At 53.7% G+C, this 15136-nt stretch overlaps 1 protein-coding gene across 1 annotated transcript in view; it reads left to right on the forward strand.

Moving 5' to 3' along the window:
• The first annotated feature begins 2005 nt into the window (after positions 1-2005).
• The window catches only part of ARG2 (arginase 2), a 36878-nt gene continuing 23747 nt past the window's right edge, over positions 2006-15136 (forward strand). The window contains exons 1-3 of the mRNA XM_038765436.1: positions 2006-2066; positions 2251-2423; positions 2549-2621. Of these exons, the coding sequence (XP_038621364.1) occupies positions 2006-2066; positions 2251-2423; positions 2549-2621 (307 nt within the window). The remainder of the gene's footprint in view (positions 2067-2250; positions 2424-2548; positions 2622-15136) is intronic.

Raw genomic sequence — 15136 nt, forward strand, 5'->3', positions numbered from 1 at the left:
TAGCCTATGTCTGAGGGGGCGGGAGCGGTGACGTGTGCGGGTGGGCGTGGCCTGTGTCTGGCGCACGTTGTGGGCGTGGCCTGAAGTGGAGGGGGCGAGGCCGGGGCTGTGGCGCCCTCGATGGGCGTGGTCTCAGTGTGAGGCGGTGATGTGGGGGCGGGGCCGGGGACGCACGTGGTGGGCGGGGCCTAAGTCTGAGGGCGCGTGGCGGGCGTGGTCTGCGGCGGAGGGGCGGGGTCGGGGCTGGGGCGCGAGAGGTGGGCGTGGCCTGGGGCGGTGAAGGGGGCGGGGCCGAGCGCTAGTACTTCATTCAATCGTATTTGTTGAGCGCTTACTGTGTGCAGAGCACTGTGCTGAGCGCTTGGGAAGTACAAGTTGGCAACGTACAGAGACTGTCCCTACCCGACAACGGGACTCACAGTCTAGAGGGGGGAGACGGACAACAAAACAAAGCATATTAACAAAATAAAATCAATAGAATAGTAAATATGTACAAGAGGTGCGCTTATGCTAAGAGAAGCAGCGTGGCTCAGTGGAAAGAGCACGGGCTTTGGAGTCAGAGGTCATGGGTCAAACCCCGGCTCTGCCAATTGTCAGCTGTGTGACTTTGGGCAAGTCACTTAACTTCTCTGTGCCTCAGTTACCCTATCTGTAAAATGGGGATTAAGATTGTGAGCCTCACATGGGACAACCTGATCAACTTGTATCTACCCCAGCGCTTAGAACAGTGCTTTGCACATAGTAAGCGCTTAACAAATAACAACATTATTATTATTATTATTATGTAAAAACGTGCACTGTGGCGCACGTTGTGGGCGGGGCCTGAGGCGGAGGGGGCGGGGCCGGGGGCGGGACTCGCGGAGGAGGGGCAGGGACGCACGAGGTGGGCGTGGCTTGCTAGGGGGCGGGGCCACGAACCTGTGACGCATATTGTGGGCGGGGCCCTAGGGGGCGGGACCTGAGGCTGCTGAGGGGGCAGGATCGGGGTCTGTGACGCTCGTAGCGGGCGTGGCCGCTGTGGGCGTGGTTTTCAGAGGAGGGCCCGAGGGCCTGGACGCGGGAGGTGGGCGGGGCCGGCCGCCAGGGCACGCGCGCGGTGGGCGGGGTCGGGGGCTGTGACGTAAGTGGTGGGCGGGGCCTGCGGCGGGCGGTGCGCGGTCTCAGTGCGGGGCGGGCGGGGATGCGGCTGTGCAGGCGTTTGGGGGGGCGCGGCCGGGGACCGAGACGCACGTGGTGGGCGGGGCTTGAGGGGGCGGGGCCGTCGTGGGCCTGGTCCGCGGAGGAGGAGGGACCTGCTGCTAGGGCACGCGCCCGGTGAGTGGGGCCGGGGACTGTGACGTAGAATGGTGGGCGGGGCCTGAGGAGGCTGAGGGGGCGGGGCCGGGACAGTGACGCACAGGATGGGCGGGGCCTGAGGCGCCGGGGCCCGTTGTGGGCGTGGTCCGCGGAGGAGGGGCCGGGACAAGTGTGGTGGGCGGGGCCGGGGACTGTGACGTCGAATGGTGGGCGGGGCCGTAGAAGGGCGGCCAGCGGTCTCAGTGTGGGGTGGGCGGGGCGCTCGGGCGGGGACGCGGGTGTGGAGTCGTTTTGGGGGCGCGGCCGGGGGGGGCCGGGACGCGCGTGGTGGGCGGGGCCGGGCTCTAGGACGCGCGCGCGCGGTGGGCGGGGCCCAAGGCTGTGACGTAGAGTGGTGGGCGGGACCTGAGGCCAAGGAGGGGGCGGGGCCGTAGCGGGGCGGTGCGCCGGCTCAGTGTAGGGCGGGCCTGGGGTCGTTTGGGGGGCCGCGGCTGGGGGGGGTGGGACGCACGTGGTGGGCGGGGCCGGAGGCCACTGAGGGGGCGGGGACGGTGACGCGCGTCATGGGCGGGGTCGTTTGTGGGCGTGGTCCGAGGAGGAGGGGCCGAGACGCGTGTGGTGGGCGGGGCCGGGCGCTAGGACGCGCGCGCGGTGGGCGGGGCTGGAGGGGGCGGGTCTGGTCGGCGACGCGCGCGGTGGGCGGGGCCTGATGGGGCGGGAGCCGTTTGTGGGCGTGGTCTGCGCTCCCCGCGTGAGGTGGGCGGGGCCTGGTATGTGATGGAGATGGTGGGCGGGGCCTGAGGGGGAGGGACCGATGTGGGCGTGGTCCGCGGAGCCGGGACGCGTGCGGTGGGCGGGGCCTGGCTCTGGGACGTAGAGGAGGGCGTGGTCCGCGGAGGAGGGGCTAGGGGGCGCGCGCGCGCGGTGGGCGGGGCCGGGCGTCTGTGACGTCAGCGTCGGTGGCGGGCGGGCGGGCGGACGGACGGACGGCCGGCCTCAGTGTGAGGCGGCGGCGGGCGGGGATGTGGGTGTGGAGGCGGCTGGGGGTCCGGTGGGGTCCGGGGGTCCGGCCGTGTCGGTGGGCGCACTCGGTGGCCGTGGTGGGAGCCCCCTTCGCCCGAGGACAGGTGACGGACGGGGGGATGGGATGGGGTGGGGGGGGTGGGGGACCCCTCCGGGGACCCCTCCCCATCCCCCTCACCGGGCTGACCCCCCCCGTCCGCTCTGTGTGTGTGTGTGTGTGTGCGTGCAGAGGCGCCGAGGCGTGGAGCTGGGCCCCGGGGCCGTCAAGGAGGCGGGGCTGCTGGCCCGGCTCGCCAACCTCGGTGAGTCCGCGACCCCCGGGACCCCCACCCCCGCCCACCCCCCCCCCACCCCCGGGCCCCGGGTCAGCGTCAGCAGCAGCGTCGGGACCCTGTCGAGCTGTCCGTTCAGTTCATTCAGTCCCTTGACCGAGCGCTTACTGCGCGCAGAGCGCTTGGGAAGTCCAAGGTGGCAACAAGCCGATGCCCGCTGATGATCACGACGGCACTTACTACGTGCGGTGGGAAGCGCAAGCTGTCGCCCGCTTATAGCAACGACGGCATTTACCGTGTGCGGAGCACCGCTCTGAGCGCTGCCGAGGTTACGAGGGGATCAGGTTGGCCCACGGGGGGCTCACAGGCTTCACCCCCATTTTACAGACGAGGTCACTGAGGCCCGGAGGAGTGAAGGGACTTGCCCAAAGTCACCCGGCCGACAAGTGGCGGAGCCGGGATTTGAACCCGCGACCTCCGGCTCCAAAGCCCGGGCTCTTTCCACTGAGCCACGCTGCTTCTTGTGCTTCCCAAACGCTTAGCCCAGTGCTCTACACACAGTAAGCGCTCAATCAGTTCATTCACTCATTCATTCGGTCGTATTGAGCGCTTACTGTGTGCGGAGCACCGTTCTAAGCGCTGCGTAGTTTACGAGGGGATCAGGTTGTCCCACGGGGGGCTCACAGACTTCACCCCCATTTTACAGATGAGGTAATCGAGGCCCAGAGGAGTGAAGGGACTTGCCCTAAGTCACCCGGCCGACAAGTGGCGGAGCCGGGATTTGAACCCGCGACCTCCGGCTCCAAAGCCCGGGCTCCTCCCGCTGAGCCACGCTGCTGCTTGTAGTTCCCAAGCGCTTAGTCCAGTGCTCTACACACAGTGAGCGCTCAATCAGTTCATTCACTCATTCATTCAGTCGTATTGAGCGCTTACTGTGTGCAGAGCACTGGACTAAGCGCTTGGGAAGGACAAGTTGGCAACATAATACGATTGAATGAATGAATGAATGTGCCGAGCGCTGCTCTAAGCGCTGGGGTCGGGGGGGGGGATACAGGGTCATCGGGCGGGCCCACCTGGGGCTCCCACGCTTCATGTTGCCCCCTTGTCCTCTCCCAACCGCCTAGTCCAGTGCTGTGCACATAGTAAGCGCTCCTTGTTGTTGGGGAGGGGCCGGCTCTATATGTTCCCCACTTGTACTTCCCAAGCGTTTAGTTCAGTGCCCTACACACAGTAAGCGCTCGCCATTGTTGGGGGGGGGGGGGAGGGGAGGCGTCTCTGTATGTTGTCCACTTGTACTGTCCAAGCGCTTAGTCCAGTGCTCTGCACACGGTAAGCGCGCAATCAATATGATTGAATGAATAATACCTCCTTCCCTTCCCCACAGCACCTGTATATATGTATATATGTTTGTACATATTTATTACTCTATTTATTTATTTATTTTACTTGTACATATCTATTCTATTTTATTTTGTTAGTATGTTTGGTTTTGTTCTCTGTCTCCCCCTTTTAGACTGTGAGCCCACTGTTGGGTAGGGACTGTCTCTATATGTTGCCAATTTGTACTTCCCAAGCGCTTAGTACGGTGCTCTGCACATAGTAAGCGCTCAATAAATACGATTGATGATGATAATGATGATGAACGCTTACTCTGTGCAAAGCACGATTGAACGAATGGATGAATCCCCATTTTACAGAGGCCCAGAGGCGCGAAGTGACTTGCCCAAAGTCACGCAGTCTAGAGGTTTATTAAATTATCAATATTTTAATAATCCTAACGGTATTTGTTAAGCGCTTACTATGTTCCAGGCACTGTTCTAAGCGCTGGGAGAGATACGAGGTGATCAGGTCAGGCACCGTTCCTGTCCCACGTGGGGCCCCCGGTCTTAGTCCCCATTTTACAGATGAAGGAATTGAGGCGCAGAGCAGTGAAGCGGCTTGCCCAAGGTCACACGGCAGACGAGTGGCGGAGCCGGGATTAGAACCCAGGTCCTCTGACTCCCAAACCCGGGCTCCTTCCGCTGAGCAACGCTGCTTTTCATAATGGTGAGGGTATTTGTTAGGTGCTTAATATGTGCCGAGGGCTGGGGGAGATACAAGGTCGTCGGTTGTTCCAGGGGGGACTCACAGGCTTAATCACCATTTGAAAGACGGGAGAAGTGATGGTATTTGTTAAGCGCTTACTGTGTGCCAGGCACTGTACTAAGCGCCGGGGCGGAGACAAGCCAATCGAGTTGGACACAATCCCTGTCCCATGAAGGGCTCACAGGAGGTGCAAAGCACCATTTTCGGGGGGGCAAATAGGCGGAGAGAATAAGCAATCCCTCCCCAGCCTTTCAATCGGTGTTTCGCCCTTTTCCTTGCTCTTTTCAAGTCGTTATCACCTCCACCCGGGGGTGGGGGACTGGACTCACTGAGAATGAAAGGAGTTTAGCCCGATTTTCTTTTTTGTTTACGGTATTTGTCAAGCGTTCGCCATGTGCCGGGCACTGTACTGGGCTCTGGAGTGGATACGGGTATTCGGTTTGGACCCAGATCCTGTCCCACGTGGGGCTCACAGACTTCACCCCCATTTTACAGGTGAAGGAACTGAGGCCCAGAGAGGTGATTTGCCCAAGTTAACACAGCAAATGGCAGGTGCGGAATTAGAACCCAGGTCCTTCCGACTCCCCAGGCCCGGGGTCCTTCTGCTAGGCGGTTCTGCTGGTTTCCTCAGCCTCCCCAGGGCGGACTGGTGGGGCAGGGAAACAAATAATTGTATCAATAGTTTACTAAGTTGAGTGGGATCTTTAGAAAGTAGTAATAAAGGTATGCAGTGTACATCTGAAAATGAGGTCAGATATAATGATGATGATGATGGTATTTGTGAAGCGCTTTCTATGTGCTAATCAATCAATCAATCAATCGTATTTATTGAGTGCTTACTGTGTGCAGAGCACTGTACTAAGCGCTTGGGAAGTACAAGTTGGCAACATATAGAGACAGTCCCTGCCCATCAGTGGGCTCACAGTCTAGAAGGGGGAGACAGACAACAAAACCAAACATATTAATAAAATAAATAGAATAGATATGTACAAGTAAAATAAATAGAGTAATAAATATGTACATACATATATACAGTGCTAAGCACTTTTCTAAGCGCTGGGGAGGTTACAAGGTGATCAGGTTGTCCCCCACGGGACTCCCAGTCTTCATCCCCATTTTACAGATGGGGGAACTGAGGCCCAGAGAAGTGAAATGACTTGCCCAGAGTCACACAGCTGCTAAGTGGCGGAGTCGGGATTAGAACCCACCACCTCTGACTCCCAAGCCCGGGCTCTTTCCACTGAGTCACGCTGCTTCTCAAATATCAAATATCCGATTCCCCCCTTTCTCTGAGAATGTTGTGGATGGAGGGCTGTCGGATCTAATGATCGTCGTGGAAAGTCAATATTCTGGACTGGTGGAAAGCGCTCAAAACTCAGAGTGGGAAGACCCAGGTTCCAATACCGGCGCTGCCATGGTGGGGTAGATAGAGCCCTGTGTCTGCGAGTCAGAAGGCCATGGGTTCTAATTCCGGCTCCGCCGCTTGTCTGCTGTGGGACCTTGGGCAGCTTCTCTGAGCCTCGGTTATCTCATTTGCAAAATGGGGATAGAAACTGCTAGCTCTCGGGGGGGGGGCGGTGGAAGGGACTCACTCAATGATATTTATTGAACGCTTACTGTGTGCAGAGCACTGTACTAAGCGCTTGGAAAGTACAATACAATAATAAAGACATTCCCTGACCGCAACGGGTGGGGGTGGTGGGGTGGGGGGAGACAGACATCAGAACAAGGAAACAGGCATCAATATAAATAGAATTATAGGTGCTGTGGGGAGGGGAAGAGGGGAAAGAGCAAAATGAGTGAATCAAGGTGAAGCAGAAGGGGGACCAAAGATCCAGGGGGTAGAAAAGAGAGCAGAGGCAGGTGGGAGCCCATAAAGGGAGCTAGAGGCAGACGGAGGCAAGCAAGTCAGGTTCGGCAGGGAGTGGAGGGAGGGGTGTCGTCGGAATGGGATGACCGACAGCTGTAAAGGAAGAGGGGGCCCGAACAAATGAGGTTGGGAAGTCATTTGCCTCAGCTCGAGTTCCAAGAAAATCTCCATCAGCCTACCTGCCCCAAACGATGCAGGGAATTTGCTACTCTTTACAGGTTCCTTTGGTCTGCCCCCCTCCCGGATCAGTGGAAGCCAACCTTCTTGAGAAGCGTGGAATCAGATCCCCTTAGAGAAGCAGCGTGGCTCGGTGGAAAAGAGCCCGGGCTTTGGAGTCAGAGGTCACGGGTTCAAATCCCAGCTCCGCCAATTGTCAGCTGTGTGACTTTGGGCAAGTCGTTTAAATTCTCTGTGCCTCAGTTACCTCATCTGTAAAATGGGGATTAAGACTGTGAGCCCCCCATGGGACAACCTGATCACCTTGTAACCTTCCCAGCGCTTAATAAATGCCATTATTATTATTATTATTATTATCCCCTCTTTTGGCTGTTCGTTTCCCCAAATGGAGGACTTGGTCCCATTTAGAACAGTCGAGTTAACTCGTGTCTGCCCCAGTACTTAGTCTTCTAGACTGTGAGCCCACTGTTGGGTAGGGACTGTCTCTATATGTTGCCAACTTGTACTTCCCAAGCACTTAGTACGGTGCTCTGCACACAGTAAGCGCTCAATAAATACGATTGATTGATTGACCGTCTCTATATGTTGCCAACTTGTACTTCCCAAGCGCTTAGTACAGTGCTCTGCACACAGTAAGCGCTCAATAAATACAATTGAATGAATGACAGTGTCTGGCACACAGGAGGCGCTTAACAAATACCATAAAAGCAAAAAACAAGGGAGATTCTACATCCTTCCAGGGACGTTGTCCTCGGCTTCCCCAACTTCGTAGTTAAAAATTTCTTCCTTTGGTCCACTCTGAGGTTCTCCTGAGGGAGTTTTTGCCCATTTCTTTTTAATGGACATTTTATTATTATTAATAATAATAATTATGACATTTATTAAGCTCTGACTATGTGCAAAGCACTGTTCTAAGCGCTGGGGAGGTTGCAAGGAGATCAGGTTGTCCCACGGGGGGCTCACAGTCTTCGCCCGCATTTGACAGATGAGGGAACTGAGGCCCAGAGAAGTGAAGTGACTTGCCCAAAGTCACACAGCTGACAATGAGCAGAACTGGGATTCGAACCCAAGACCCCCGACTCCAAAGTCCATGCTCTTTCCACTGAGCTCATTGCCACTTGGGACTTGTGCTGTGCTTCGTTAAGCTCCGCTCAGCCTCGTCTTCTCCTCTATAAATAACCTCAATTCCTCTAGCTTAGCTCCCTTCTTTTAATTATTTTCAGGGTTGTCTAGTTTCTCTACAGAAAGTGGAGAAAGTTGAAGTAGGGTTTGGAAATCCGTTCCGTTGGTTCAAAAGTGAAATTTCAGGGGAAAATTTTTTTTTTATCGTGATACTGTTTCTTTAAACCCATTTCTGGGAATTCTGCTCATTTTCCACCCACTCTTTTCATAACCAGCTATTTTTGTTCCCTCATAAACTTCTGCAGTCCTCGCGTATAGCCGTCAGGTTGTCCTCGGCTTTGCGATATAGATTTTAGTTAAGAGGAGTTCAGTTAGCAAATACAGGAAGATATCTGCATGGGCCAAATTGGCCACGGAATGAGGGAGGAGGGGAAAATTTCTCTTCCTCACTGGCCTATTGTCCAGTCAGACCTCAGAGTATTTTTCCATTGCCGGACTGGGAGACTCCTTATCCTTCCGTCTCCCTTCCCCCAACACCTGCAGTGAAACCGCATCTCTCCTTGGTTTCGATCGATCGATTGATCATTCGTATTCATTGAGCCCTTACCGTGTGTCGAGCAGTGGACTGAATGCTTGGGAGAGTATAGTCTAGCAGTCGGTAGACACAGTCCCTGCCCACGAGGAGCTTACAGTCTGGAAGGGGAGACAGACATTAATATAAATTATGGAGAGTAAACGTATCTACTGAGCACTGACTGTGTGCAGAGCACTGTTCTAAGGGCTTGGAAGGGTACAACACAATAGTATAAGAGAAGCAGCGTGGCTTAGTGCGGGCTTTGGAGTCAGAGGTCACGGGTTCAAATCCTGGCTCTGCCAATTGTCAGCTGTGTGACCTTGGGCAAGTCACTTAACTTCTCTGTGCCTCAGTTCCCTCATCTGTAAAACGGGGGTTAAGACTGTGAGCCCCCCGTGGGTCAGCCTGATCACCTTGTGACCTCCCCAGCGCTTAGAACAGTGTTTTGCATGTAGTAAGCACTTAGTAAATGCCATTATTATTATACAACAGGCACACTTTCCACCCACAGAGAGCTCACAGTCAAGAAGGGGAGACAGACATTGATATAAATAAATGTTACAGATATGTACCTAAGTGCCGTGGGGCTGGCAGGGGGTGGGGGAGATGAATGAAGGGAGCGAGTCAGGGTGACGCAGAAGGGAGACGGAAAAAAGGAAATGAGGGCTTAGTCCGGGAAGGCCTCTTAGAGGAGACGTGCCTTCGATAGGGCTTTGAAGGGGGGCAGAGTCAAAGTCTGTCGGATCTGAGGAGGGAGGGCGATCCAGGCCACAGGCAGGGTGTGGGCGAGGGGTCGGCGACGAGATAGATGAGCTCGAGTAGAGTGTCGATGAGTCGAGTAGATAGATGAGCTTGAGTAGAGTAGAGGTTACCGTTAGAGGAGCGAAGTTCGCGGTCCGGCTGGCCTTCTGGACTGAGCCCATTATTGGGTAGGGACCGTCTCTATATGTTGCCGATTTGTACTTCCAAAGCACTTAGTACAATGCTCTGCACACAGTAATCAATCAATCGTATTTATTGAGTGCTTACTGTGTGCAGAGCACTGTACTAAGCGCTTGGGAAGTACAAGTCGGCAACATATAGAGATGGTCCCTACCCAACAGTGGGCTCACAGTCTAGAAGGGGGAAACAGAACAAAACATATTAACAAAATCAAATGAATAGAATAGATATGTACAAGTAAAGTAGAGTAATAGTACAGTGCTCTGCACACAGTAAGCGCTCAATAAATATGGCTGAATGAATGAATGAGGTGAGGTAGGTGGGGGGGCAAGGTGATGGGCTGCTTTAAAGCCAACGGCGAGGAGCTTCTGTTTGATGTGGAGGTGGATGGGCAACCACTGGAGTTTCTTGAGGACTGGGGAGACATGAACTGAACGTTTTTGTAGGAAAACGATCCGGGCAGCAGAGCGAAGTAGGGACTGGAGTGGCGAGAGACGGGAGGCTGGGAGGTCAGCCAGGAGGCTGATGCAGTCATCCAGGTGGGAGAGGATCAGTGCTTGGATAAATGTGGTAGCAGTTTGGACGGAGAGGAGAGGGAGGATTTTAGAGAACTTGTGAGATCTTGCCCCCCTCCGACCTTACCGGGCTGATTTCCTACCACGGCCCAGCCTACACACCTCGCTCCGACGATGCCAGAGTGGGCACTGTGCCTTGATCTCGTCTGTCTGGCCGCCAAGCCCCTGACCCCGCCCTCTGACCTAAAGCACCCTCAGTGTTCTTAATAATAATAATAATGATGGTATTTACGCAGCAGACCACCTCACTCCCCATCTTCAAAACCTTATTAAAACTGCATGGCCTCCCAGAGGTCTTCCTTACCTATTGCCCCCCTCTCCCTTACTCCCGTCTGCTTCACCACCATCATCATCATCAATCGTATTTATTGAGCGCTTACTGTGTGCAGAGCACTGTACTAAGCGCTTGGGAAGTACAAGTTGGCAACATATAGAGACAGTCCCTACCCAATAGTGGGCTCACAGTGTAAAAGGGGGAGACAGAGAACAAAATCAAACATACTAACAAAATAAAATGAATAGAATAGATATGTACAAGTTAAATAAATAGAGTAATAAATATGTACAAACATATATACATATATACATGTGCTTTGGGGAAGGGAAGGAGGTAGGATGGGGGGGATGGAGAGGGGGACGAGGGGGAGAGGAAGGAAGGGGCTCAGTCTGGGAAGGCCTCCTGGAGGAGGTGAGCTCTCAGTAGGGCCTTAAGGGAGGAAGAGAGCTAGCTTGGCGGATGGGCAGAGGGAGGCCATTCCAGGCCCGGGGGAGGACGTGGGCCGGGGGTCGATGGCGGGACAGGCGAGAACGAGGTACGGTGAGGAGATCAGCAGCGGAGGAGCGGAGGGTGCGGGCTGGGCTGGAGAAGGAGAGAAGGGAGGTGAGGTATGAGGGGGCGAGGGGATGGAGAGCCTTGAGGCCCAGGGTGAGGAGTTTCTGCCTGATGCGCAGATTGATTGGTAGCCACTGGAGATTTTTGAGGAGGGGAGTAACACGCCCAGAGCGTTTCTGGACAAAGACAATCCGGGCAGCAGCATGAAGTATGGATTGAAGTGGGGAGAGACACGAGGATGGGAGATCAGAGAGAAGGCTGGTGCAGTAGTCCAGACGGGATAGGATGAGAGCTTGAACGAGCAGGGCAGCGGTATGGATGGAGAGGAAAGGGCGGATCTCGGCAATGTTGCGGAGCTGAGACCGGCAGGTTTTGGTGATGGCTTGGATGTGAGGGGTGAATGAGAGAGCGGAGTCGAGGATGACACCAAGGTTGCGGGCTTGTGAGACGGGAAGGATGGTAGTGCTGTCAGCAGAGATGGGAAAGTCAGGGAGAGGGCAGGGTTTCGGAGGGAAGACAAGGAGTTCAGTCTTGGACATGTTGAGTTTTAGGTGGCGGGCAGACATCCAGATGGAGATGTCCTGAAGGCAGGAGGACATGCGAGCCGGGAGAGAGGGGGAGAGAGCGGGGGCAGAGATGGAGATCTGGGTGTCATCAGCGTAGAGATGATAGTTGAAGCCGTGGGAGCGAATGAGGTCACCAAGGGAGTGCGTGTAGATCGAGAACAGAAGTGGACCAAGCACTGAACCTTGGGGAACCCCCACGGTAAGGGGATTGGAGGGGGAGGAGGAGCCTGCAAAAGAGACTGAGAATGAAGTATGGATTGAAGTGGGGAGAGACACGAGGATGGGAGATCAGAGAGAAGGCTGATGCAGTAGTCCAGACGGGAGAGGATGAGAGCTTGAACGAGCAGGGTAGCGGTATGGATATATACAGGTGCTACACAGCACCTGTATATATGTATATATGGTTGTACATATTTATTACTCTATTTATTTATTTTACTTGTACATTTCTATCCTACTTATTTTATTTTGTTGGTATGTTTGGTTCTGTTCTCTGTCTCCCCCTTTTAGACTGTGAGCCCACTGTTGGGTAGGGACTGTCTCTATGTGATGCCAATTTGTACTTCCCAAGCGCTTAGTACAGTGCTCTGCACATAGTAAGCGCTCAATAAATACGATTGATTGATTGATTGATTGATTGAGAATGAACGACCGGAGAGATAAGAGGAGAACCAGGAGAGGACAGAGTCTGTGAAGCCAAGGTTGGATAGGGTGTTGAGGAGAAGGGGGGGGTCCACAGTGTCGAAGGCAGCTGAGAGGTCGAGGAGGATTAGGACAGAGTATGAGCTGTTGGATTTGGCAAGCAGGAGGTCATTGGTGACCTTTGAGAGGGCAGTTTCCGTGGAATGTAGGGGACGGAAGCCAGACTGGAGGGGGTCGAAGAGAGAGTTGGTGTTGAGGAATTCTAGGCAGCGCATGTAGACAACTCGTTCAATGTCCTTGGACTCGTGTGAGCCTTTTAACAATAATTATAATAATAATAATAATAATGGTATTTGTTAAGCATCGTGGCCTAGTGGAAAGAGCCTGGGCTTGGGAGTCAGAGGTTTTGGGTTCTTTTCTAATCCCAGCTCTGCCTCTTGTCTGCTGTGTGACCCTGGGCAAGCCACTTCACTTCTCTGGGCCTCAGTTACCTCATCTGTAAAATGAGGATTAAGACTGTGAGCCCCACGTGGAACAACCGTCATTCATTCATTCAATTGTATTTGTTGAGCCTGGAATGCCCTCCCTCCACACATCCGCCAAGCTAGCTCTCTTCCTCCCTTCAAAGCCCTACTGAGAGCTCACCTCCTCCAGGAGGCCTTCCCAGATTGAGCCCCCTTTTTTTCCTCTCCTCCTCCCCGTCCCCCCAGCCCTACCTCTTTCCCCTCCCCACAGCACCTGTATATATGTTTGTACAGATTTATTACTCTATTTTACTTGTACATATTCACTATTCTATTTATTTTATTTTGTTAATATGTTTTGTTTTGTTGTCCGTCTCCCTGTGCTAGACTGTGAGCCCGTTGTTGGGTAGGGACCGTCTCTATATGTTGCCAACCTGTACTTCCCAAGCTCTTAGTACAGTGCTCTGCACACAGTAAGCGCTCAATAAATACGATTGAATGAATGCTGGGTGAACTTGGGCAAGTCTATTCACTTCTCTAGGCCTCAGTTCCCTCATCTGGAAAATGGGGATTAAGGCTGTGAGCCCCATGTGGGAGAGGGGACTGTGTCAGACCTGATTAGCTGGTATCTACCCCAGCGCTTAGCACCTAGTAAGCGCTTACCAAATACCATTTAAAAAACCAAAAGAGTGACCAAGGAGGTGTGAAACAGCTTGATGAACTGAAGAGGCTGAAGGGAAACTACAGACCCCACGGGCCTGTTCTCCTTCGTTAAAGGTTACTGTTAAAAATGTGATTTGTATTTTTCACCGGCTGCCGTGGCGCGAGGGGGAATGCGGGGGAATGGGTGAAGCTGAGCCTAAACGGGGGATCAAGGTAGCCACAAATCAAGTTTTCACAGCTGTTTCTGCTCCACCGAGTTGGTTGTTGGAGAGTTGGCCCTGTAGGTCATGTGCTGTTGTTTGGGGGGCGTGAGAAGACGTCTGACTGAATACCAGGAGGCCCTCGCTGAGCCTGGAATCAATTAATCAGTGCTATTTGAGTGCTTACTATGTGCAGAGCATTGTAATACGCACTTGGGAGAGGACAGTGCAGCAGAATTAGCCGACGCGTTCAATCAGTCAGTCATTGAGCGCTGACTGCAGGCAGGGCGCTGTACTAAGCTCTTGGGAGAGGACAGTACAACAGAGTTGGGGGACGTGTTCCCTGCCCACAACGAGCTTACAGTCCAGAAGGAGAGACAGGCATCAATGCAATAATGTAATTAATGTAAATAAAGAATGCTATAAATAATAAGTGCTATGGGGCTGAGGGAGGGGTGAATAAAAGGAGCAAAACCAGACACAGAAGGGAGTGGGAGAAGAGGAAATGAGGGCCTAATCAATCAATCGTATTTACTGAGCTCTTACCGTATGCAGAGCAGTGTACGAAGCGCTTGGGACAGGACAGTGGCACGTTCCCTGCCCACAGTAAGCTCACGGTCTAGAAGGGACAAGCAGCGTGGCCTAGTGGAAAGAGCACAGGCCTGAGAGTCAGAACGACCTGGGTTCTAATTCCCGGCTCTGCCGATTGCCTCCTCCGAGACCTTGGGCAAGTTCACTTAACTTCTCTGTGCCCCATTTTCCTCAACTGCAAAACGGGGATACCTTTTTCTCCCTCCAACTTAATAATAATAATAATGATGGCATTTGTTAAGCGCTTACTATGTGCAAAGCACTGTTCTAAGCGCTGGGGAGGTTACAAGGTGATCAGGTTGTCCCATGGGGGGCTCACAGTCTTCATCCCCATTTGACAGATGAGGGAACTGAGGCACAGAGAAGTCAAGTGACTTGCCCAAAGTCACACAGCTGACAGTTGGCGGAGCCGGGACCTCTGACTACAAAGCCTGTGCTCTTTCCACTGAGCCACGCTGCTTCTGTAGTCTATTCAGTCTACTTAGACTGTGAGCCCCATGTTGGGCAGGGACTGTGTCAGGCCTAATTAACTTGTACCTATCCTAGCGCTTAGAACATGTTTGACACATAGTAACTGCTTAAAAAAGCCATTAAAGGTCGGGGGGGTGGGGCAGGCCTTGACCCTAGGTCATTGCTGGTGTAGAGGACGGATTCCAGGAGGCCGGTTGGAATTCTTCCTCCAGCCTAGACTCCTAAGGGGCCTTTTTAGTGAGCGTTTGCTGCCTGGACTGACCAAGGCTGATCTCCGAGGGATAGCTAAGCTTTTTTTTCCCTTGGTATTTAATAATAATAATAGTGATGGTATTAAGCGCTTACTATGTGCAAAGCACTTTTCTATGCGCTGGAGGGATACAAGGTGATCAGGTTGTGCCACGTGGGGCTCACAGTCTTAATCCCCATTTTACAGATGAGGGAACTGAGGCACAGAGAAGTTGTGACTTGCCAAAAATCACACAACTGACAATTGGCGGAGCCGGGATTTGAACCCATGACCTCTGACTCCAAAGCCTGTACTCTTTCCACTGAGCCACGCTGCTTCTCTATTTGTTAAGTGCTTCCTAGCTCCTTTGATTCATCGCCCCCCTCCCAGCCCCACAGCGCTCATGTCCAGATCTGTCATTTATTTATTTCTATTAATGTCTGTCTCCCCCTCTAGACTCCTTTTGGGTGGGGAATGTGTCTGTTTATTGTTATATTGTGCTCTCCCAAGCGCTTAATACAATGCTCTGCACACCGTAAGCG

The sequence above is a fragment of the Tachyglossus aculeatus genome, chromosome 23, assembly GCF_015852505.1.
Source record: "Tachyglossus aculeatus isolate mTacAcu1 chromosome 23, mTacAcu1.pri, whole genome shotgun sequence".
NCBI lineage: Eukaryota > Metazoa > Chordata > Mammalia > Monotremata > Tachyglossidae > Tachyglossus > Tachyglossus aculeatus.